This window comes from Dromaius novaehollandiae, chromosome 2, assembly GCF_036370855.1.
Source record: "Dromaius novaehollandiae isolate bDroNov1 chromosome 2, bDroNov1.hap1, whole genome shotgun sequence".
In the NCBI taxonomy this organism is placed as follows: Eukaryota; Metazoa; Chordata; class Aves; order Casuariiformes; family Dromaiidae; genus Dromaius; species Dromaius novaehollandiae.
The window spans coordinates 78,373,304-78,399,806 of NC_088099.1; the positions used below are offsets into that span (position 1 = coordinate 78,373,304).

The 26,503-nt window shown below is 38.1% G+C and overlaps 1 protein-coding gene across 2 annotated transcripts in view; it reads right to left on the reverse strand.

Moving 5' to 3' along the window:
* Positions 1–26,503, reverse strand: part of COL15A1 (collagen type XV alpha 1 chain) — a 151,579-nt gene that overhangs the window by 66,766 nt on the left and 58,310 nt on the right. The window contains exons 1-10 of one of the 2 annotated variants that reach the window (XM_064506809.1): positions 25,481–25,499; positions 23,304–23,378; positions 22,765–22,860; positions 15,341–15,467; positions 13,934–14,052; positions 10,989–11,117; positions 10,167–10,193; positions 7,802–7,864; positions 3,447–3,524; positions 1,242–1,304 (exon numbers count right to left, since the gene is read on the reverse strand). In XM_064506809.1, the coding sequence (XP_064362879.1) occupies positions 1,242–1,304; positions 3,447–3,524; positions 7,802–7,864; positions 10,167–10,193; positions 10,989–11,117; positions 13,934–14,052; positions 15,341–15,467; positions 22,765–22,848 (690 nt within the window). In that variant the 5' untranslated portion in view covers positions 22,849–22,860; positions 23,304–23,378; positions 25,481–25,499. Of the gene's footprint in view, positions 1–1,241; positions 1,305–3,446; positions 3,525–7,801; positions 7,865–10,166; positions 10,194–10,988; positions 11,118–13,933; positions 14,053–15,340; positions 15,468–22,764; positions 22,861–23,303; positions 23,379–25,480; positions 25,500–26,503 lie in introns of those variants that run through there. The other variant, XM_026115040.2, reaches the window with a different exon arrangement.

The following is a 26,503-nucleotide window of genomic DNA, read 5'->3' on the forward strand; positions in this document are numbered from 1 at the left end:
CAGAAAAACAAGCCAGATATTCCATTTTCAATCCAGAGCCCTGCTCTGAGTACTGGCTCTCAAAATATGCCATCCTTCTGCAAAGGGGAAGCACAGGACCAATGCACCATTTCAATCCATAAAATAAAGCTTGCTTGAGGATGTTGACACATAATGCTAACAGTGACAGATTAAGCTAAAATATTAAAGCAGTGCTTATCCTCTCACTTGTGCTGCTGTATTCCTGGAGCCTGCTGATCCCAAACACAGTTGAACAGCTTGTGAATTAGCTCTAACTGCGGCGTTTTACAGCACAGCCTGTAACTGAAATCGATGCTGAATTTCCTGAATGCTGTGGCTGTAAAATTAAGGGGTTTAGCTGATGCAGAAGCTATAGAAGTTCTTTCTGAAGCTGAGGTGGCCATCTCCAGGAGAAGGATGAAGTAAATATCCAAGGCAACAACTGCTTTGGCTGTCCCAGCTTAACCTGTAGCCAAGTATGTGTCAATAGCCTGAGGCTCAGGTTTTACCTGGGACGAACACTCCTTCCTGACATCAGAGGTCTGATGTTACACAGTAATTTATGTAGGAACGTGTGTCAAAGCTGTAATAACTTTTGCTGACTCTGAGCATCTCTCTCTGCTATCCAGCCTTGATGTGACAACGTTACATTTCTTCACAAAGGCAAGGATACAAGAAAGTGCAAATGGCCATCAAAACGGATAAACAATGTAAAGTTCAGTGTGAAGTATTTCATGTAGGCATACATATTTTTTTTAAGAACAGGTTCTCCAAATTAAAATAAGCAATGAATACTATCATTCCCATGTCTCTCATCTTTGCTGCCTTCTCAGAATCAGGTTAAAAGCATCTTCTCCTTTAGAAAAGTCCTCTTGGCATTATTTCTTTGTTGTCCTCTCCTTTCTCACATTGTACATGCATTTAGGCCTTTCCCTAATACACTGCAATTGTGGCAGAGAGCTGGGAAAAAAAGATGTACTTCTATTGGGCCTTTCTCTTTGGCTTTCTTTGCCTTCCTTCATATCATAGCTCAATTCATTTTTTCAAATCTTGGAATGAAATCCCAACAGTTCCCTGCAAAGAATTTCTGAATGCAGTGAATTAAGCATACTCTATAAAATGACATGACTTGTATTGTGAAATTATATCACTGTCAATGAAAGTGGACCTTTTACAACCTGGATGAGTAAAATAAAGCTCTTTATTATGCTAATGAGAAATACATATTAATATATACTTACACTTAAAATCTCAGTCTCTCCATCAAGGTCTCCAGAACCTGATTCTTCAGGTTCCAGTATACTCTGAAATTAGGAGAATTTGATTTTAAAACACTGCTTCAAAAGACAACAAATGAAAATATCCCTTGTCAGTTACTGCAAATACCATTATGGTCAGCATCCTTGCAGCAGAATGTTGCTAGTGAAATAAATGATACCTTTGAATTTCAACTAATATTTTGTGGGTCTAAAGGCAAAAAAAGCATTTCAGTCAGATTTTCGGTGAGTTTCATACGAGTTTATTGTGTGGATACTGAGCTCCATATTTTCCTGCAGATGCTTTACCAGTGCAGTGACAGTAATTCTGCAGGATGTAGTTGCCATTGTGACTGTGGAAGTGGACTGAAGACTAACTAGTATTTCAGACAGATTTTAACTTTAGAAAGATACTTATCACCATTAAGGATGTCCTTAAATGCATACCTAACAACTAATTTCTTTCATCCTACATTGTTTCCTTTTCTGTGCCCCCTAGTTCAAAAACCAAATTATGACATTCCTACAGCTGAGATCTGAAGAGAAATTTTAAAAAGGGAAAATAATATACTAAAGCATTTTCTAAAATATTGAATTGGGAAAACACTGTTTGGTTTTGCATCAGAGTCTGGCTATACTCATCTATAAGGCAATTTCATGGACCCAAACTTCTTCAGCTTAGATTCAAGCCATCTTTCTGTATTATGGAACATATACAGAAACATATGGAACATATAATGTAAAGTATAGTCAGTATGGCTGCTGCAAAAGTATTTTTTAAGACTCTAAAAAAGATTCTTTTTCATGGAAAATTTGCCATGATTGGTCTGAGTAATATAAAGGAAAGCGAAATGAAATCCAGCTATCCATTTTTAAATTACAGAACTTAAAAGTGCTACAAAAGTTCTACAGAACTCATAATTTAAAAAATTAAAAGGAATAAATCAAGATGTCCAACAAACAATTCTTGGCAGTTGAAATACTACTTTTCTACCTGTGTGAGTTCTACCACATTTAAAATGAAAAAATGTCAGTTCATACAAAAGGAAATTAATTACAGATGCTTCCCATTGCAAATCCCTGATGAGTTTCATAGCTGCATAAGCTTTATAAAGCATAACTATATGCTTCATATAGTATCTGAATCATCTGTAGTTTCAAAAGCTCAGGAGTCATTGGTGCATTTCCTGGTTGCACTGAGACTTCTTTCATTTCACTCTAGAATAAAAGGCTTCAAAGCTTACTATCACAGACAATAAAAAAAGAAAAAAGTGGTGCAGGACTAGGTTCTCAGCACTGTATTTACTGAAGTGGCCTTAGAGTGTGAAAAAAGGTATGGCTGGAGCACCATGTCCTGGTGGTCTGCAGCTGCCTTGTTGGTCTCTTGAAGTCACTATTAATGGAGGTAAATTCAAGCAGCTCTTCATAGCAATGTTACTCTATTTTGTGCTATAGAAACAGATTGAAATAATTCAGAGACCCCCAGTATACCACTGGTTTCACTCTCTGGAATATGCTACAGACTACATTGTGAAATACTCAGAATACTTAGCATGACAAATAGTTTTATTTTAAAATCCACCACAGGACTTCCACTGGTGTCAGTGGAAACCATATCTATCTGTAAAATCAGCTCCAGCAATTTGAATTGAAACTCTATACGAAACTTTTTCCCCAGCTGCATACATGCGTCTCCTCGTGGAAACAGTGGGAGATGTTCCCATGTGCAGAGGAGAGATGCATCTGAAATATTTTCTTTTACATTTTTGGAATACTGAGCATGCAAAATATGAATACTGTCATCACAAAAGTATGTGTTGCAGTATTTAATGACAGTGAACATAAATGACTGTCAAACCATTTCCGTGTTCACGATGGGAAGAAATGAATAATTCAGTCTTATGATGTCTTTTTGACGAAATTTTTGTCTCTTGTTCTGCCATATACTCTTGCTTTTGCACAGGAGAGTAAACACACAGACTTGCTTTTAAAAATGTGAATACTTGTCTCTATGCAGATTAGAATATGCACAAACTTAAGCTAGATGTTTATTTATATTTCTGCCTGAGTGTTTTAGAAAATGTGGTGATCTCTGTGGCAAGCAGTCTACCTTCCCAGGCAAAACCTATTTAGTTTTATCTTCCTTTGCAGCAAGCCAAACTTTTTGACAGAGAACCCCCCAATACTCACAAATCCTCCAGAAGGAGCAAATGGTCCTGGGGGTCCTGGGGGTCCAGGGAGTCCTGGAAATCCCTCACCAGGATCACCCTAAAACAGGAATGAATATGAATCAGCAAATGTTTGATCATGTCAGCTTATTGTTCCTCCATAGCATGGTTTTTCAGAACTAGCTGCAATCTCTGTGGAGCCAAAGACACAAGCAGCAACAGAACTGTCTGCTTAGATGCTATGAACAGAGTTGAAGTTGTTCATTTTTAAGACTAGCTCCTAAGAAAAATGATCTCTGCATTGGCAAAGAAAGGACTTTTTCCTTTCTAACATCTCTAATGAATATACGAGTGTTCAGGCTGCATCAACAGCATTAGACATTACATACTTCTTGCCAGAACTACATTTTACTGTGTATCACACATTTTTAATATATATTATATGCCAAAAATAAATAAATAAATAAATGGGAAGTGTGGTCGCACAGTGGTATTTAATAAATACCTTTCTTCATGTTATTGCTCCTATCTGTCATACTTTTTCCAAAATCAACATTTAATGATTATTTTTCTGTGTGTTGACCCTTATCTACTGCCAAGACAATAAAAGTACCGATTCAGGATTGTCACTTTTTCCTCGTAATTAGTACGACCTCTTCTCTGGCAGTGCTTAGAGTACCTCTCACCTTGAGGTCTGTGTGAAGTGCTTCTGCTTAAGACATTTATGAATTGTATCAAAATTTCTGCTCAACTCCAACTTTACCTCACTCAGCTCAAGAGCTGAGGTTGTGACTCAACATTTGGAGCCCTAAACTGAAAGCCTTTTATAAAGTACCTTTTCATTCTCAATGATCCACGTTTCTTTTTCCGGAGAACTCACTAAGCCAGATTTGGCCTTTGTGTTTAGACCCTTTTGGAAGGAGGGTGTGTCTCTGCATCCCCAAAACACAAGGCCAATGGTGTCATAAATACCTAGAGGACCAATGTGAACAATGCAAAATACCATGCTTGCTTGATGTGCACATTCTTTTCATTGAATGGTTGGCCCTCATTTCATTTCATTTCTTTTTTTTATGCTGTGTATGCAACTAAAAGTGAAGGATTCCACTTGCTTTTTACCTGGTACATCGGACAGATGGAATGCCAAGAGAGGTGGATATAGTGCCCACCTCTCCCTCCCTGATTGTCTCACATTTCTTTCCTTTGGCATTCAATAACTCCAGTTCACAGCTGTTAGGAGTTTCTCTGTGTGAATTTTGGACAGTCTGCTTACATGGCATTCCTGGTTTCAGAGCAGATGTGTGTTTAGAAGGGAGGAGCTAGTAACTCTTTGCTCATATACTGGAGCTTCTTTAGACTTCAGGAGTTGCAAGTTCAGCCTTCACTCCACCACTGTTTGTATGTAGCAGGCATTTCTGCCCATCCATCCTGAGCCTGCAGAGCTGCAAGAGGTGATCTGCTTCCCAGCTTGCATCAAGAGGAGGGAAACCAGCCTGGCTGACACTGAACTTAAGCGGGGTGGAAGCCACAGAGAGGTCTACTAGGGATCCTAGGCACTAGGGCACTAGGGATCCTAGGCACTAGGGCACTAGGGATCTGTGCTTTATCCTCAATGCTGCCAATCCGTTACCTGGGATTACATCTCTTTCCACTCATATAAGCATTTTAATTACATTCTCTAAATTAATATATTCAGTCACATAGCAGGAAACACAGAATTTCACCTGCTTCTTGGTCAGAGGGCTTTGTGTTTGAGAATTCATTAGATAAATGTATTCATTCATTTCTTTGTTCCCTGTGGCTTTGTCAAATGGTCCCTATAGTGATACTTCAGTCATATTCACAGGGAGTGTGTTTAATTAATCTGGGGCTATTTTCACTGTCTGTCAGCATGTTCCTTTACAGATGCTGTTTATTTGCTTTAATAGATGCTTTGCTTTTTTCAGTGATCATTACATTGGCTCCTGTCAGGGATTTGTGCTTGTTTTTGTGCAGTTTGTCCTGCTTTGCATGTATTATAAGGAAGAAAAAAAATCCCAGTTTTCACATTGTGATCACAGTCATGTCTAGAAAGCCGTGATTATAGTCATTTCCAAGGAACATCCCATGGCTGTATCTTGCACTGAACAAAGACTACAGTGAAAAAAATGACACCCAACCAAGGATAGCCAGCTCCCCACCTTCCACTGGATATAGCACTATATTCATTCCCAGCTTTCCATCCTCAGTGAGAAGAGCCAGAAACAGGCAGGTGGATCCTGCTACTGTTCCTCAAATTCTAAATATTATTATGCTGAAAACATTCTGGCTGTGTTCAGAGAATATAGCTGGTGTGAATATTTTTTGTGCATAGATCAATTATTTAAATTTTGCTCACCTTGCCAACATAACAGACCTCAGGAAGTCACACTGATTGGGATCATGAAATGATTTTCTGGACAACTTAAAATTAAAAAAATATCCCACATATGTAAAAGAGGGCCAGAGCAGTGCTTTCTTCTCCTTCCCACTTTCTGCTGCAGGAATTGGATCTAGACACCCAAGACAAAGCTCAGCAGATGAAGCTGTCAGTGTTCCTTAGTGTTTTTCAAAATATCGCTAGGATTTTTAGCACTTGTAAAACAGTGCTTTGCATGTATCTGCTAAATTATTTTCACAGTACCATTTTGAAATATCCCTTGAAAGTATTAGTCCAATTTAAAAAACGGAAGATAAAGTTTAAGACATCTTGACTAAAGTAGCCATATATATAGTCAGGAATTGACTACCGGAATCTTTTGCTCCAAGATCTATGTCAGCTCACTAGGGACAAACTGCCTCTTCTCCTACCAAAATATTGTCCTTAATTATGTCTATTCTGCTAAACAAAATAAGGCTAGGAACCATTCTTTGGTCTTGAGGTCAGCTGGAACAGACTGGCTTTGTTCATAGTACATAACACTTGGCCCCGGGCCTTCTTTCAGCTCTGTGTTTTCAAAGCTAATATTTTGTGTGAGGTTCTTTTGGTGCAGTGAACATGAAATAACATGAGAACCACACTGCTGCCATACACTGTTTGATCATGCAAATACATGACCAGTGTTGGAAAGTAAAAAGCCTGCTGGGATAGCATTGGAGGAGCACATAGTATGGACAGAGCCAAACTATGCCCTGTGTCATCTTGCAACATATTGGGAACAGTCACTGACCCATGCTATCCCTGAACCATGCCTGGGCATAGTCTGGGAGAAGTCTAGCTGACATGGGCCAAAATGCTGTCAGAGAGCATGCTAGCAAGAAAGCAGTGTCAGCAATCCAGTCAGTCCCTAGGCTGTTTTTATTTGTCACTGTAGATGTAGCACTTCTTTCTGGAGGACACAATGGTTGCCTAACAGTAGTTGTAGCTGAAGCAGTTGCAAAACAATGCTTCTTCTGCAGTTTTTGCCCTTTGCTCATAAGTGGAAGAAATGTAAACATCCACATCTTGAAAGCTTCTCCTGTTTGTTTTGTTCTAACTAAAAGCAGTCTGGCTTTATGCTGAGTGTACTAGCATGAATTATTAATGTGGGTACCAAGTGTCCTGGAAATGACTGAAGTCTACAAGTATGACCCAAGCAGATTTCCCATAAATTTGAGAAGGTGTGAAATGAAATTTAGGCCATTTTTTTTCCTGCTCTTTCATTGTGTGGTTGACAAATACTATAGGGAAAATTAAGCCTCTGTCAGAGTTGCTATAGTAGTTCTTCATGCAGCCCAATGACCTGTCATATACTGGAGATGAATTTTACCTTCTAAATGATTCTGGTCTCTTTTGAATTGAATACATGAGCTTTATCTGGGTTATGCTTTGTGAATTTATGATTTGCTTTGGTAATCAGTTGAAACAAATGATTAATCTGGCCCTTGGACTAACTGGCTGAATGCCAGTTTTGTGTGGAACACATGCCTTAATGATAGATTAATCTATCATACCTCACTTCAGCTCAGAAGAGATACAAGTTGTTATCTCAGATTTCATTGTTACCTCATATTTCAACTGTGTTCATTTCATAAGATTAATATGATTATAATGGTGCTGTTAAATCACTTAGTGCAGTAAGTTACGCAGTTATACATAACAATTGGCTTTTCTTTATTAAGTGTGAAATATATTTAACAGCTCTTCTCCGAAAGCCCAGCTTTTTCTACTGCCTAAGTTTTCCATTTTCTTGCAATATCCTTATGGTTCTGTTATGACTGGCCTTTACACAGATGCATGGGTGAACAGCAGGATGTTTAAATTCTTCCTGTGATTCCCTATTATTTATTGATTTTTTTTTTCTCTGAGTGTACCAAATTAATGCATGGCCAAGCATAAATGGTATCTGACTGATCATTGGAAACTAACAGGACACATACCTTTTCTCCTTTTAGGCCTGCTTTTCCTTTCAGCCCTGGCAACCCCTGAAGTCCTTTTTTTCCCTAAAAGAAAAAATAGTTTTAAATTAGACATGATCTTTTTCATAGGTCAGACAGACTGCACATTTAGTAACAGAGGCTGGATGTAATAGTGCTAGATTTTAAGCACTTGCTTAGATGCAACGGGAGGAGTCATGGAAGTAAGAGCAGCAACTTACAGCTCTAAGCAGCTGGCAGTGCACAAAATGTGTCTCTGACCACATCTATTCTTCCCACATCAAAGCAGCAGTGAAGCCTGCTTGGTGGATATGGATGGAAACACTTGGCAGGCTGCATTTAGATTTGATAGTTGATGATGCCAACTGTATGGACCACCCAGCACTGATGACAAGTATTTTGAAAACTATATTCCCTTAGAACAAATAATGACAGCTGTCTGTGAAAAGCCCCTTTCAAATTTTCTCTTAGCCATTTATGTATCTAACAGGCAAGAAAATCCTCGTTTATTCCACAGTTCCTACTGAGTCAGATGCTTCCTGAGGACATGCATTTGACATGGGATGCTTGGTATTACATAGCATTTGGTCCCATTTTCTATTCTAAACTCCAGTAGAAAATTAATCCCAAATAACCTTTCTGTATATGTTCATCTTATCCATACATAATACACCTACACTCTTCCTATACAGTCTTGATCACGGGCTAGAAAACTGCTACTGACTTTAAAGTCAGTACTATTATAAAGTGGTGCTAATTATGAATTCAGTTAGAACACTGAAAAAGACTCAGAAGACAAAAGAATCTCAGATTTATTTTACCTAATGGCATTTTGGGAATCAGGACAGCTCTGATTATGGACTTTGCTGCTCAGATCTTACTATGCTGCTCATTTTAAAGATTGGCTATACAAACTTATTATGCATAAAAATGCATCTGTTAAGACTTCAAGCTTTTTTTTCCCTCCTATTATTTTTTCCTTGTGGAGTTACTGGTATCAAGTTTATAGCAAAGTGGTGATTTCAGACATAAGGTACTCAAACCTACGAAGACATGGTCAAGCATAAACTTAGTGAGTGCTAATTTCATTGTTCAGTGAAGCCCCATCAATCTGACTGATAGTAAAGTGGCACAGGTACACGCAAGATGGACCTCAACTGCTCATCAGCAAAACACTATCTATAAAAAATGCTGGACAATGGTTGATTTCATAAGATACGACAAAATTTCTATGATAGGAAATAGCACTGTTTGCTTTATAAGGAACTACAGAGACAAAACAAACATACCCACTGGTTACTTTGAAGTACTGTCCCTCCCTTTATTTTCCTAGCAGAAAAAATAATTGTTTTGGCCTGAACACCTTCGTGCATTTGAAACATTTTCTACAAGACATTCTCTCATTATTTGGTTTGAAAATGTTCTGCTTGCATGTAGTCAGAATTCTCTTAATAAAGAAAATGTAAATCTCTTCTCCTAAGACAGAATAATGATACATACCCTTACATTACGCTAAGTATTTGTAGAAACAACCGAATTTCTCTGAGTACACCAGTGCATGCAGACAGCATTCATGCATGAACTGAATTAATAATGAATCCCCTGACCATTGATTTTTTTTGAATATTTTAAAACATACCAGTTTCATTTAAGCCTCACTTGCAGGGGGTAGGAATGGACAGGAAGTGTGTAGCAGTGGTGCATGGAGGTATACTAAAGGAAGAGCAGAGCTGGTAATGACGAGAGCCTCTGCATGGGAAGGTCTTAGGGAGGGGGAATGATGCAAAAAATGACAGCAGCAGGTAACGAAAGGTTGCTTTTCCAGTATGGAATCAAATAATCATATGGGTTGCAGTAACTGGGAATGGATGGATGGGGCAGGTGGCACAGGTCAGTTTCTGCAAAAGAGTTGAGGAGAGAGAGAGGATCATGCAGAAAGTTAATATAGGCTGATGTTACAAGCAGGCAACATGGGAGTATGCCCTTATTGAGGGGCAATGAAGCAGTTCTTTGCTCTGCAAAAAGCCTGAGTATGCCTTCTTTTTTGCAGTTTCTCTCTGCAAAAAAAAACCCACCTTCCCCACCAGTGCTGGGCTCATTGTAGAGCTGCTTATGATAGGTCATGCCTCTTACTTTCTTTGCAAATGGGAGATCACAAATTTCTCTTATGAATCTAGGTGCCCCTCACTTGGCAGCCTGAGGGAGTTAACAGATGGGCTCTATTAACTACAGCACCAGAGGTACCTTCCAAGAAAGCATGCGGAGAAAGCATTTGACTGCTTAAGCTTAAACTTAGCTGAGTCTCTGATAAAAGATGCTGTATTTTTTTTTCTTCTGTTAACCAAAATATTTATAAAAGGGTACTTACTGGTAATCCACTTTTACCAGGAATGCCCTAAAATAAAACATTTTTGTTAGAAATGAAAATAAAACATTATAACAAAGAAGAAACAGAAGAAAAAAGCAATGAACTGTAGCTTGAGGTATCAAGCCATGACAAAATTGGGAACAAATTGAACAGAACTGGGAACAAATATTATGTTACAATGTGATCTGTTTTGCACCTCCGTTTAATTGGATACATCTTGTATTCTTGATCAAGAAGGACAGGAAGTATAAAACATTCTGGACATCAAGATGCCACGAAGGGTAGGGAGCTTTGAACATGTTCAAATGTGACCACTAGGAGGGTGGTACAGCAATGCAACAAGTTGTCCCGGGTCTGTGGAATTTCTGTTTTAAGAAAATTTTCAAGACAAAACTGGACAAAATGGCTAGACAAAGCCATGGTTGACGTGATCTAGTGTTGAAAATAGTCATTCTTTGAATGGGAAGCTGAAATGGAGACATCTAGAATTCCCTTCCAATTAACATGATTTTATGACTCTGTGTTTCTCTATTTGTCCAAGCAGTAAGGGCTGGAAAACTTGAAATGTTGGCTCATCAGTAGTTTGCCTTAGGCCTTCTGTGGGCTCTCTTTCATTGGGCCCTTGCATAATCATTGACACATGTGCAAAGCAGATGTGACACTCCTGACTTGATTTGGTGGGGCTAAAAACCCATCTTGGAGAAAGTATAACTGACAATAGTATGTGGGGCTGTGCAGTTTCAGCCCTTAATATGTGCGTTATGAATGACTATTGCCCTTTCAAAAATACACACATTCTTTCAATAGACAGACAATACTCACAGGCTGACCATCTTGGCCAGGTTTTCCTGGAGGTCCAGGAGATCCTTGATCTTTTTTCTGCATCTTTTCTACTCTTGGTCCTCCTGGAGGCCCTGTGGGTCCATTCTCTCCATTCTGACCTTTTTGGTCCTGAGTAAGCAAAATATCAAAAATACATTGCATTACTTTTCCTATTTTTCATTTTTTTCTTTTTATTTATTTTTTTCTCCAACAAATTCACAACCCTGTTAGGCACTGTACAAACAATATATTACATTCAGCAAAGGCAGCTTGTATAAGAGATCATTCTGGCAAGTAATAAATTGCTCACCAAGCTGGAAAGAGAGAGAGAGAGTTACCTACATGCAAATGACCATGATCTAATTTCTCATCCATACAAATAGAATACAGTGTCAATCAATAATGTATATAACCACATCTGAATAAGAATAATTTCTCAAACTCAGTCTGTATGGGAGAAAACTGTGAAGGTTAAGAGAGATGTTTAGGAATGCTTTAGCAGATTCTCCTAAGATCTACAACTCTAGCAAAAGAAGGTTACGTATTCAACTTAGTTGAAAGAGAGGGTTACATATCCAGTTTGGTTAAAAGGGAAAGTGACAGAAGATAAAATGAGAAAGCTAACAGCAAAGAGTAAAAATTGGCAATAAGCAAGAGCAAAAAATTGCTAAGCATACCTTATCAATATTTGGCCAGTAGAGAGTAAGAACTATAAAAGGAATAACCTCGCAGGAACAAACTAAACTCTTCCAATGGTGAAGCACAGATGCTAATACAGATAAAAAAATAAAATCAAAGTTGCAGGACAGACAGAACATTTGGTCAGCTTTTGTTCTGTATTTTGAAAAAAAGTGCCAGAATTTATTCACTTTTTCAACAGCAATGAGATAATCTCCGTTCCATCAGTAGCTAATGTAACTAGGAGGGATGTAATATAGTAATTATTCAAACATTTTAAAGTTAGCAGGATGACAGCTTTCAGCAAAGAAGTTGTTAACTGGGTTTTTTTTAAAGAGCTTTATGAATCACCAGTTCTGGGTTTTGTTACCAGGAAAGTTAGAAAGTTAGTTGGAAAGACCAGAGATAAAAAAGGAAAAAGGTTAGGTGAGAACCTACTTAACTAAGTTGTGGGTAAAATCATAACCTGGGTGATATTGCAGGATGGTTGATACAGGATGTCATCAATACAAAAGTGAAGGGTGAACACACAGTGAATGCTAAATCAACAAGTTTTTGTTAGAAAACAAGTTTTGTCTCACGAACAAGTCAGAATTTTCTTTGTTATATGTGGTTGATAGGAGCAACCCTATTGATTCGACTTTAGCAACTTTTCCTTAGGGGCATTTGAGCTCTACATAATGCAGAAAAATTGTTGTGTCAAATCACTGTAGCCCATATTAATTGGATTACAAGCTGTGTAACCGATAGAGTGAAGAATTGGTACTATGCAAAACTCAGGAGATAGGGCCACTTCTGCTATGCACTCACAGAGACAAGTTTTTATCACAGTAAACAAGTTTTTTTTGAATTTAATAGAAGATTGTTCATTAGCATATTGTACAGCCATCTTTGTCTATGTAGTGAAAAGGATGAAGAAATTGGAATAAGTTCTAGAACAACTTGTACAGATGAGTACGTCTGGCAAAACTACCTGTCACAACAGATTTAAGAAACTCTTCGTATCGCACTGCTTAAATCAAGACTGGATTTTTATACATGATAAAGAGCTCCAAGCTGAAAAAAATAGGTTGTGAGAACAATAGTGCATCCTAGCACTAAAACTACTACTTTAAAGAAATGTAAATACCGTCATGAAAATATTAGAGGAATCGTACCTGGAAGTCCTTCAGAAAATACTAAAGCCTCTTGTATCTCAGCTCTTATTCTTAATCTAATGTTTCACCAATTGTTATAATTTGCCACAATAAACACAGAAACACCAGAAGACCCTATAAGAAGCAATAGTAAACACTGGAATATAATACCTAATGCATAACTTCAGGCTAACAGTTCTATCATTCATGAGGCTGTATGTTTTCTGGCAGAGAGAACCAGTGGTAACCTACCCCCATTTCAAGTGATATGAAGAATGGACCTTGGCGGTAAGAATCACAAAGAAAGGACATTATTTATTTTCTGAATAGAAAAAAATGCAGTGGATGTGGGATCAGGAATGCTGATTAACAAAAAGGTTAATGCTAGATGATTATTTTGTGATATGTCTAAACGGAAGTCTGGCAAGTATGTGAGTAGCTTGAGCCTGAAGTACCCCTTCCAACTCAGGACTCCAGGCCAAGAGAACATAATTTTAATTTGCAGAATCACAGGAAATTCTGGTTACATATTACCTTACAAGCTCAATAAGTACAGTATCTTTCAAAGCCCAGCATCACACCAGAGACTTTGTTACATATGACATGGCCATACTGGGGTTTGAAAAACAGAAGCACTAGGTTGAGCACTCGAGAAGATGCCATTTTAAATATTTATATGCTAAAGAATAGCGTATTGAGAATAAAGCAGGACATTGAGGACTGTGAGGCAATTACTAGGAGTTACATTAAGATGGCTGGTTTTAGGAAAGAAAAAGTGTGGGCTTTTGTGATGAGAGCTTATGCTGGTTATTTTCTTTCTTCCTTGTATTCTTTAATGCAAAATAAAAGTGGTGGAAAACTCAGAGAACAAATTTGTTTTGCTGTTCAAAAATCTCAAGCCAATCTCAGTGGCAGAAATGGTTGTACATCCAAACTTCTGCATAGCATGTATGTGTTTCAATCTCACATCATGATAGGAAATCGCGAGAATGTAAGCAGTAACTTCTGTGCTCACATGCTGCTAGGTTAGAATAGATAAAGGTATCGACTCAGGAAAGCACTTTAAAGTTCATTTGTTTTCCTGCTCCTGGGACAAAATGAGAGGGCAAATGATAAACCCATTGTACAGACCTTCCTTCTGCTCACTCCTGGCAAAACAGTAACACCAGAGCCAACATCTTCTCTTAAGGTTTCCTGTGTGACAGAGGTAGATTCACTGTTGCCTTGTCCAGCTTCTGAGACAGCAGAATCTAAACAAAAAAATGCCTTATTAATGAGAGACAGAACAGGCATTCAGATATATTTATCAGAGCATAGATGCCACAAGCAGTATGGAAAAGAAAGCTAATACTTAAATTTTGACCAAAATACAGAAAGAGAAACATTCCAAGAATTAATATCAGTCATTTCATAACTGTGAAGATTTAAAAGGAAAGAAAAAAGAGAAAATAGAATAAAATTACAGAACAAATACTTATTTTAAGGACAGACAAAGTGAAGAGACTGTACTGCATCTTCATCTTTGCCTCAGCCTCTTATCTATTGGTTGCCTGTATTTCACCTACATGATGTTATACATGACAGCTATGTACAGCAGGCACTATTTGAAATATATATGAAACTTAAATAGGTACACTTTCTTGGTCCTCATTAAGGTAACTAGCTTCAGTCTTAGTTCTCTAAGAGTGCACAAAAATCATCTTACCAGTGGAGGACTGGAATTCCTCAATGCGCTATATCCTAGGTTTTTCCCTTTGTTGCCTACACTTGTATGCAAAATACCCCATGTGTACCAGGCAGATTCAAATCTTTTGCAGAGAACATTACTGTGATATATTCATATATTCAAATTAAATACCCATGTTAAATACTTTTAAAAGGGGCCATATTGCTTTAGAGCCAGTAGCACTTTTTACAGAGGTACTTCCTAAGAAATACCATGCTTCCCACTGATCTTAGCAGAACGAAAAGGAATTTTTCCCCTTTCCTTCCCTGTGCCTAACACCTGCACATTTTTGGAGTGCTTTAGAGTATCACTGCAGCAGCATGGCAGGTAAACTTGTCTGCATTATTATGACATTATTACTGTAAGAGAACTTCCCAAAAAGGAGAACTTTCAAAAATTATTTGTTTTAGCCATTTTTTCTTGTTTTAAAATATGAACCATAGTTCTATGATTAAAACTTTCATACTATGGAAGGATAAACCTATTCTCTGCATGTTAAATAACAATGGCTGAGATAAACATTTCCACTGAGTGAAAAATGAGAGGTGGAAGAGATGAGCTAAAGGTGGCTGTAGTTTCCACCACTTATCATTGTTGCTATTAACAAATTACAAATTACAGTCTACTAGTTTGAAAGACCAAATGTTTGACATGCCAATTCTTTTCTAACATGTAGGATGCCAAAATAATGGAGTTTTAAATTCCTGGCAGCACCAGGAATATTACAGGGGCTTTTCATACACAGGAAAACTACAGACCGTGACCTAGAGAACATAAAAGGAACCCCCATCCCCCCAAAAAAGAGGCAGTGCCTTGTTCTTTAATTTTAGCTGGTTCAGTGGTTTCTTCTGATATGTGATGTCCTGAGAAATCGTTTTCTTCCAAATGAGACAATACAGTTGGGGGGGCTTCCACTGGCTCAGCTGATGTATCTTCAGGCTAAAAAAAGTAAAATCCCAGAGAACTATTTAGAGAAAAGGTTTATCACATGTTTTAAAGCATGAATCAACAGACTTGTTACCTTCCTCAAAGCATAGTAATGAGAAATACTACATTTATGAAGCAAACCAGAAGGCCAGATCTCTCCAACATAACACCTTGCAAGTATCCGTCCTTGCTGTTATGTGCTCTTTGAAACATTAGCTGTCCTTTCTAGCAATAAAATGGAAATTTACTAATGTCCTATATATATACGCACTCTTGCATTTGCAAGTTTTTAATTTAGTTCCTCTTATTTCACCTTCCTTTTCCTTTTTTTGTCTTTATTAGCAACGTACATCTAGTTTCTGCCTAGCTGCAGATGTCACACTAATTTAGTCACATGGGCGCTCATACTCTGTCAATATTAAATAAGCATAAACATCAAAGTCAAGCTCTTGCGAAAAGCTAGGATAGCATTTTCAAACTCAGTTCCTCCAGACACATGGCAAACCCAAAGCGAAGGAGAAAAGCATAAGGAACATAAAGGTATCACTGCAGGTCTAAGAGCCAGGAGCTGGCTAGTGTCCACCCTTTCTCATGCAGGCTGCGTGCTGCCTGGGGAGGCCATTGCAGAAATCTGTTATCAGCCATGTGCAGGAAGGTAACCAGCCTACTCCCTACTGCTAGAGGCCTGAAGAAGTGCTAGCTCTGTGCCACAAGGAGTTTTCCTCATGCAGACCTTCATTTGCCAATTAAGTCAGATTTAGATATGATTTGTGATGCCATAGTAACCTGGAGCAGATTTAATGGGCCAAGCATCCCGGTCTTGAACCAGGATAAGAAGTGCAAAATGGCGTAACAGGACTTTTAAAAATGATAGGCTACACATGTCAGCAAAAGGAAGAAAGGTAACATTGGAATAATTTTATCCCACTGGTTTTGTATCTGTATAATTTAGGGAGAGTGTCAAGTACCTCTTGTTGTTAAGAAATTTATTGAAAATAGGCTTCAGGTCTCTGAAGGGGAAAGGAAAGGATAGATAATTCTAGACAGTAGGCACATATGCGCCTTGGTTCCACTCAAATCAAGGAAGATAATCACATGCTTCTAAGTGAACTAGTGGTATGCTGAATAAAGGAATCAATAATGGTGAGAGCAAAAGTCTGTCACCCAGCTTCCCGAGCGATAGAAATCTTTTCCACTGTGGGCCAAATCTGATCCCAGCTGCAGCAGACAAAAGTAATTTCATTGGAGTTCAGGTTTATTTACTCCACCTGAGAAAGAAACAAAGGAATGTTTCCTCTTCTCTTTGTTCCCTTAAAACTACATACCTTGTTCTTGACATTTTGAGTAGGAATACTTTAGTTACTCTTTAGAGACCAATGAATCTTTTTATGCAACCAGTTTGTCTGAATAACAGTAAACTTGTAGTATTGTGTCATGTATTACAGGGGGGTTGTGTCTAAAAAGCTTTTAATAAGACTGAGTCTCGCTTCTTTGAGAAAGGAGGACAGACTTTTCCCTTTAAATACAATGTTTAATGACTTCCCTCTTCTGATGCAATATAACCAATAATTCAAAGGAACGCCAGAAAATAATTCATAGAATTCAGAATGTGCTCAGTTATACAGTCTATAAAGCACTCTGTTGTTTTTATCTCACTGGGAAGATAAATAAAGCAACAGTAGTACAAAGATTTAAACTCTTCCTTTTGAGAAATAAAAATGAAGCTATATAATGGGAAAAGAAATATAATATTAATAATTATCACCCCCAAATCTAACTTTCTGCACTAGAAAACAATGAGAAAAATAGAGATACTTACTTTGTTGAACACCTTAAAGATAGTAGAAAAAAAAAAAAAAAAGCTCACACTACGCCCATAAGAATGTGTGCCTGGTAATAATGATTGCCTGCCTGATGGAATTATTAGAGTTAGGGTAATGAGAAAAATACATATGGATTATATGGATTGTAGTGAACCAATTGAAAGGAAACATAAAATCTCTTCAAATAATCCAAGTCAATTTAGACATGAGGACATATCAGTGGAAAAAAGAAGTGGCAGCTAACAACCATACACAAAGATTGGTGATAAACATGGGCAAATGCTGTTGGAAGGGTGTGCCGAGTAAAAGAAGAATGGAATGGGAATCCTCACTTTCTTTACATGCACTCCCTGTGCACAAGGGACATGGGGGAATGGAGTAGAGATTACAGATACGCATTTCAGAACCATCTCCTGACCTATAGAAAATGAAACCTTCTCACTGCATGTGGACAGCATAAATTCCATGGCACTCTTCCTTGCCGAGCTAATGTATTTACGTGCATCTGATCTGGAGTCAGCAAAGCTCTGAGGAGCACTAAGCACTTTTGCTTTCCCATCTGTAGGTCTTAATGAGTAGGAGGACACTACAGAGGAGACAATCAGTTGCAATCTAGCTCCTGCAGGGATCTACATAAAAGCAGAGTTATACAAAGGTTTTTCTTGCCTCTGTGCATAAAACCAGATTCAAAGTCCTCCCCTGCTGTTTGGCCCATCCCAAAACTTTCCTCCAGAAAACTAACAGACTGCTTCCTCTCTAGCAGTTTTTCTGGCCTTTGGTGATAAGGAAAATAAATTCTGGGTCACCTAGTTCATCTCCTTGTAGTCTAGCGTTCTTCTTTATTAACTCTTAGGACCCAGACACACCCCAAGTCAGACACTGAGGATTCTGCCCCCTCAAGTAAGGTGCAAAATTCACAGAAAGCCCTCTGTAATGGAAAAGAGCTCTAATCTGAATGCAGGAAGCACTAGGCTCTTAGTCACTTTATTTGAAATGATAATAAAAAGAAACATGCCATAGTTCAGTCTGGATCCTGTTTCTTCAGGATCTTGTTTAGTTTGGAGAAGAGAAGGTTTCTGGGAGAGCAGGAAGTTTGACTAGATGACCTCCTGAGGTGCCTTCCAACCTGAATTATCCTGTGATCCTATGATCTTGTTCTATGAATATTAGTTCATAAAGATGTAAGCTTAAAGAAACAAAGTGGATAGTATTGATTCTCTGTGAAGAAAGCCTGTGAGCCCAGTAGTCTAAACAATCATGAAATGTCCTCGAAGACTTGTGAACTACTAATGAAAATAGTTGTTTCCTTACTTTCCTTTCCTGGCACTGCCTTTCAGTGCTTTTCTGACCTCCAGAGAAGTAGAAGCTATAATTTTTCTGAAGATCCCTATAAATGAGACCTGCCAAGGACAGTTTTTGGCTGAATAACCAATTAGCAGGGAATTTGCAAAAAAAGTCTTCATGAAGAGACATGTCTTCTATAAGTGATAAATAAAGTCTTTTTTGCTGATTCACTGAGATAAAAGTTATGTAAGGTCCCTGAAGTGGAAATATTTTGAAATAAGCCAAAGAATGCTAACCATTCCTACCTCACAGTTTAACAGAATAATACAAATCAGAATATACACTGTTGACACTGACAAGCTTCTTTATTCAGCAGTTACATTTTCAAGTATGACCTTTGACTCGTTTCATTCCAGCTCAGCAACACAGTTTGCTTTGAAGTGCTGAATTAGAGAGTGTTCAGCAGTTTTTCAGAGTAGAATGTGAATATAAACTTTCTCAGAAACATCTGTAAATGACCATATTGATTATTAAATTGTCATTCATTTCTGAGGTCTCTTGTTTAATATTTCTAAAGAATAGGGCCATTAAAACACCATGGGTAGTTACAGTGGAAGGCATACAAATCCTATAAGTCATTGGCATTTAGACATTTCATATTTGGCATAAGCATTAAACATGTTGCTAAAAGAAACATAAAGCCTACATATTTATTGACACACTAGTATGGCTTTTTGAAGTCCTCAGGTATTTTAGAAACAATAGCTGTGCCATCCAGGGAAATATTTTCACATGAAGTTCTTACATTTTGAAGAAAATGATCATTTATCAACGTTTGTGGCTTATGATTATTTGGCTCAGAAATCCATGCAAGATAAACCATGGTGTGATTAGCTCATACAAAGAGTCACTGTAATGGTAACTAGGACTGCACACAGATTCTTCATTGTTTCTACACAGTCCAAAAAAATGACAAGCCACTAACAACAAAGTGTTTGTAAAATGAAAAAGAACTATGGAGAGTCTTCTTTCTTTCTTGTTGCTTAAGGGTGATAAACTGCCAGAGAGACATATTTGCTTTATTAACATACAGCTACAGAACTTCAGAGAAAAATATGTGTCTACTTAAAGCCTGGTTGAATTTCCCAATCTTAAAAATATATGAACAAAAGAAGTAACACAACATTAAAACAAGTAAGATTGGAGAAAAATTTATGGAGAAATTAAAATAAATTAAACAAAAACATTACAGAAAAATGGAAAAGGAAACTTGTGATACCTGTGGAACTAAATTTTACAGATGATACAAGTGGTTGATACAGATGGTTGTGCTTCCATTCAGAGGAGCCTCAATAGGCTGCAGAAATGGACAGACAAGAGTCTCCTGAAGTTCAGCAAAGGAAAATGCAAGTCCTGCACCAGGGGAGGAATAACCCCATGTACCAGTACAGGTTGGAGGCCAACTGGCTGGAAAGCAGCTCTGCAGAAAAGGAACTCAGTGAACAATTGGAGAATGAGCCAGCAATGTGCCCTTGCTGCAAAGAAGGCTGACAGCATCCTGGGCTGCATTAAGAAGAGTGTCACCAGCAGGATGACAGAGATGATTCTTCTCTTCTGTTCAGTTCTGGGTTCCCCAGTACAAGAAGGACATGGACACACTGCAGAAAGTCTAGTGAAGGGCCACTAAGATCATTAAGTAATTAGAGCATCTGAGTTATGTGGAGAGGCTGAGAGAACTGAGACTGTTTAACCTTGAGAAGAGAAGGCTCTGTGGTATCTTATCAATGTGTATAAAAACATGATGGGAGGGAGTAAAGCACAAAGAACCAGACTCTTCTCAGTAGTATCCAGTGGAAGGGAAGAGGCAATGGGCACAAACTGAAATACAGAAAATTCTACTTCAACATCAGAAAAAAGTTTTTTATTGTGAGGTTGATTGAACACTGGAACAGGTTGTCCAGAGAGGTTGCGGCATCTCCATCCTTGGAGATATTCAAAACCTGACTGGCCCTGACATGTTCTGAGCAGCCTGCTCTAGCTGACCCTGCTTTGAGCAAGGGAGTTGAACAAGACAGAGGTCCCTTTCAACCTCAGCTATTCTGTGTTCCTGTGATTCTGTGACAAGGATAATAAGGCAGGCCAAAAAAAGTTTAAGCAACTATTTGCAAAAGCCATAAAAATAAATTATAAATATCTTCTCAAATATGTCAGGAGAAGGAAGCCAGGTCAACAAACAATTAAGTTGTAAAAGGAGCGCTCAGAGAAGGTTAAACCATAGCAGAAAAAATAAATGAAATTTTGCATTCATGTTGATGATGGGAGAGCTAAAGGGATGTCCTGCAAAAGGATATTCATGGGAGACTCAGCTGAGGATATTTCTAAAACTGAAGTCTTTGTAAGAATAGGTTAGGAAACACACTAAATGAATGGCAACAAATCATCATGACCAGATGGTATTCGCCCAATTTCAACAATGAAATAGCTGAGGTATGTGCTATATCAGGGAAATGTCAGCATGTTTTTCTGTAAATTTTTCACAAACCATCCTACTTTTCTCTAAAGGAATCAATGAGAATAAGAGAGACATGCTTGATACAACGTACATGTGAAGTTTCATTATGAGGAAAAACTGAATAGACAGAATGTTTCAGCCTGGCACAAAAAGGGAAAGGGGACAAAATATGATCGAAATCTCTAAAATCATAGATGTTATAATGAGTAAGGAACAACTGTTCACTTTGTCTTCTAATAGAGGAACCACCAAATGAAAGCTGCAGTTCGCAGGTTCAGGAGGGCAAGCAAAAGGCCCAAGTGCTTCACAAAGTATGTCATTAATCAAGCTAAAGAACTTGTGGCAGGATGATGGGGATGCTAAAATTCCCATGGGTCAAAAAAACAAACCAAGAAATTCAAGGAGGAAAACTCAGCTGAGGTTCACTAAACACAAACCAATACACTCCTGTATCAGGCATTTCCTGAGATGGAAATTGCTGCAGACTTATTGTTAAGGAATAGCGAACTGAAACTGTGTAGAGGTAGCCGCTTAGCACAACTTCTATAAAACTTGCTTAGCATGAGTAGCTAAATTTGCTGAAGCCTTAGGCCGCACTTAGATAAAATAATGAACTTTTACTTAGTCCAGTAAGAAAAGAGCCTCAGAGCTGGTTCCAGCTGGGAAGATAAGGAAGTTACAAGCAGTCTGCATTCCTGCGTCTCACACTCCGAAAGGCAGGGTGTCAAGGCTTTGAAATAAGACCAGTGCAGGGCATTAGGACCTTGAGGGGCAAAGCCTCAGCTCACTGCTGGGGCAGTGTTAATTGTTATGATTTAGAATCACCTCCTTCTCCTCAGGACCTTGAGAGACAACAGTAAGACCCAGCAAGAAACAAAGGTACAATCGTCAGCAGAAACCACAGCAGTAAAGATAAGGGAGAAAAACAGCCTGCCTAGCAACAACGATGAGACCCAATAAGGAGCAGGAGACCCCAGACCTAAAAATTACTATTGGTCTGAACTACCGCGTGAGGGGTGGGAAACTTAATTTGAAAAAGCTATAATTGCCCAGGGATTTCTTTGTTCAGGGTCCCTCTTCGGAGGCACCCAGCTCGAGCTGTAATTACTGCATGCATGTAATTAAAATTTAATTATTTAATTTGCTTTGATTCAGCTCTGAACTTTTCTGCGGGAACCTAGGGTCAGACCCTGTTATGGTGGCCGACAAGCCTAACTTCCATAACACTTATATTCAGAAGAATATTCAGGGGGAATATCATGTTTGCATTCTTGCCCTGTTCTTACAGTCTTTCCGCGGCATTGGCTGTTGATGACTGTCAGTCATTCTAATGTTGTTATCCTCCATTTATTTAGTAAAGGAATGTCTTCAGCAGACTATTTTAGCCACATCTTTTGTAGAAGTATAAGAATCCTGGAGATTTCAAAAGCATTTGGAAAAAAGTATGCCATTGTGTTACTCTCTAGATTTGGATTAGTGCTAGAGCACCATGCCAATGAACTGCTCTGCGCAATCTTGCCTTAAACTGGATTTTCTAGAGTCAAATTCTTCCTTGGTTGGGTGCATGTTTTTCCCATAGGTGCCTCCAGAAGATACCATATGAAAAACTAATGACAGAATCCAGATTTCGCTATCTAAAAGGTTATTACTATTAAACAACGATAAGGCTGAATAAATCAAATAAATTTACCCTTATGGGAAGATGAGAAGGTGCCAGCACTTCTTTTGTCTTGGGAATAGCTTCATGTTCTTGAATGCTGTCATTGCCACTCATGTCTCCTGAAGCCTATGCAAAAACAAATCATGATAACAAGTTCATAAAAGTCCAGAGGGGGGAAAAAAAAGTATATTCTTCAAGGAACTGGCTACTTTAATGCAGATAGGACTTAGTTACCGTTTTTCTTCAGTAAGTGACGTCTCAGTTTCATTATGATGTTAATTTATTTCAGTACTAAAGCATTTCATGAAAATGAGCCTTTAGAAAAACGAATGTCATAGTTCATATAGTCAAAGATAAAAGAAAAAGATGCTCTTTGAAAAATCACAGTTTTAGGGACTGTGTAGTCAAAGAAAAAAAAAAGATTTCCACCCATACATAAAGTATTGCAGGATATTCTCAGGAAGAAATACTACATTTAGTCTTACTGAAAATGTTCTATGGCAAGTGATTTTGAAATCTCTGGTATACAGGCACTGAGAACAGATAAAGAAGTGTGTGAGAATACTCACATAAGGGTCATCATCTTCACACTGGTCTTCAGTAGCCCTTGGGTCAGATTTGATTGTCAGATGTTGAATAGAGCCCTACATGAAACAACAAAAGCAGGTCAAGGAAGTAATATTCTAAGTAGCATGTATGAAGGAAAAAAAAACCCCAACTTTGGTCTGACTTGCTTTGGAAATTATCTGAAGCATGAAATCATGACATTTTATAACAATAAGCTCATTTTTATAATGTAAATATGTTTTCCTGTTTTCATTTTGCAGAATATAGAAAACTTTGGAAATGGCAAATCTGCCATATACTACAATGAGTTTCATGAGCACCAGTGATGTATGGAGGTAAGAATACCTTTGTGTGAGTGTACAGATTGAACGTAAGGTATAGGAAACTCACCTAGAGACACACTGGATTTTTTAATGGAAGCATAAGTGCCTTCCTTTCATCTGCTTGCCAATCCCATCCTTCCTTTTCGTACTGTGAATCTCTCAGATGATAAAGGATGAAATGGGAATGGGAAGGGAAATGTCCACATAACAAGAGATTGGCTACATCCTCTGTATCCATAGTGCCCCATCAGAAGGATTTAGCGTTGGTTTCTGTCCCAGAGCCTATAAAGCCATCTGGTCTTTCTAGTTAGGAAGTGTAATATAACTCCAAAGATGGCATGGGAAAACCCCTAAAAATGGAGACAAAGGATGGGAGGGAACTACTAGTAAGTGACACAGGGGGTGAACCAAATTTGTTCCAAATGTTCATATTCAAGGTTCGTTCAGGCTGAAGGTAAGCATGGAAAATTCTGTCTCAAAAATATATGGTTGCTGATTTTTTTTACAAGGAATGGAAAATGTGTTACAAATTTAAACCTGAATTTGCTTTATATTATGCAATATCATGAATACTCTATTTTTTTCCAAAAAAAGAATTTATGGGATATGTAAACTGTGTGTACAATGAATTGTGCAAGCATTAGTGAACATGTAAAAACGATTATAGTGATATGAAACATATCTCTCAGGTGTTAGTGACCTGGAGTTTATGGAGTATGGGGTTTTTCTATGTATGGGTTATCTAAAAATAACAACTTTCCATCCTTCACTTCTTAATATCATTTATTACTTATTTAGGCATGTAAATATGCATTACTTTAAGAATCAATGATTGAAATTATATCGTAAAAAACTCACAGACAATATCCAATTCATTTCTGTGTTCCTGCTATTAGAAGGATTGCATATCAGACTTTATCAAGCTCAGATAATTTGTTTTACCTATGTTAAATTTCAAGCCTAACTATGTAACGCTGCAACTCACAGCCTAGCCCTCATCCTATCATGTAAAACTCACCTTTTGTTGCAGTGTACCCTAAAGAACTCTTCTAAATAGTTTTTTGCAACTCATCTAGCTTCTCATGTCATCAGGTTTTTGTGACTGTTAGTCACATAGGCTGTCAAATTGGTGACAAACTACCTTGACTGTTTGATAAAAGTTTTCTTGCAGAAAAGAGGCCTAGTGTCAAATGACTTGCTCCCCCACCAGGTTCTTTCCATTTCTCTACACTGCCCACTTCATGTATCTCAGCCTAGACCTCAGAATACTATCATCTTTGCAGTTCTTCACTGCCTATGTACTACTGTCTATCTACTACAAGTCTAGCTACTTACTGTCATCTGTAACACTGTTCATCCATACATGTCATCACCTCAGCTCTACCCAAGCTTGAAGCAGTTTCCACCTCTGCAGCTCCTTTTGCCCTAACTATTCCCAACCTCTCCTCCAAGGCCTAACTGAGTCTCTGATCTTCTGTTTACAGCAAAATAAGAATTTTACTGCCATCTTCACCTTCCGAAACAAATCTGAAGATTTTCCATTTCATTTCAGGAGAAAATAAAAGCATTGCATAGCAAATGAATAGAACTTCCAGTGAAGTTTGTCAAAATTACCACAAAAAACATTTCTTTCTGCTCCTTAGGATCTGCCTTCATGCTTCTAGTCTTGACCTCCCTTTGCTCATTATGGTCTCTAATACTAAAATAGCCTCTCTTCTGATGTTTGTAGCATTTGTAGACTTACTACATGGGTATAACTGCATGTAGTCCCTAATTACAAACCTTGGTCCCCTGGAGTTAGGCATGATGCATACATAGGACAAAAAGATGTGTATTCAAATCAAAAGCCAACTTACTTAACACATATGACCTGCATCTTCCTGTTTTGATGACTCTCTGTATATTTGGTTTTTGCTATTACACTTTCTGAAGAGAAGAGCTTGAAGAAACTGATGGATTTACGTGAGGTTTGAGTCTTCGTCTCTAGACAGATGCAGAACTGCGCAAAGATATTTTGGTTGCGTTTGATCTGCTGAGTACTGTCACAGGTGCATAGAAGATTTGATCCCTGAGAGATTCAAAAAAACTGTGTCTTGGTAAGGAAAACTGTAACAGCTGTTGAGATCAGAAGAGTATTGTGCTTTCTTGTTGTTGCTTAATGCCATAAAAAATGCAAACTCCAGCATAGGAGTAGCTACCCTTTCTATATGCTGCTATGCCTGGCTTTCTGGCTCACTGTTTCCTCTCTGCAGCTATTCTCACTCCCTGTCCTAGACATACTGGGAAATTATAAGCAAGGGAATATTTTTGAGGCAGTATCTCTGGTGGCTTCTAGAATATTTCAGAAGAGAACAAGATTTGAGATTCTCTTTTCAACTGACTATCCTCTAATTTCTGTAACTTCAAAGACCATGAAACTCATGCAGTGGTGTTTCCTGAATTTGCAGACAATCTAAGATAACAGCTCAGTGATCTGAACCATCCTATTTCCCTCAAAACTCAGTAATGGGCAACTCAGATATTGAATGATGCCAAAATATTGAACAGTTCACTGACAAATTACACATGAAAGGAGGCGTGATCAGAGACTTCAGCAGTTTTTTGAAAGTGATGTCTCATTTTCACAGAATTCATATCCGTTCATAATCTGGTCATTTGAACAATCTTCTGTGAATTGTTTCTGTTTTGGGCACCCAGAGTAAGCAGTGCTTGTCATACAGATAGAACTTGAGGAAGAATCAACAGTTCAATTTTTCTACCCAGAAGCAATTGTAACATATGATGCAAAAAGAAATAACCTAGAATACATGTCACAATTAATGGTACTGAAGCATTTACAGGATAATGGCTCAGATTGGGGTACTCCATATAGTGCACAG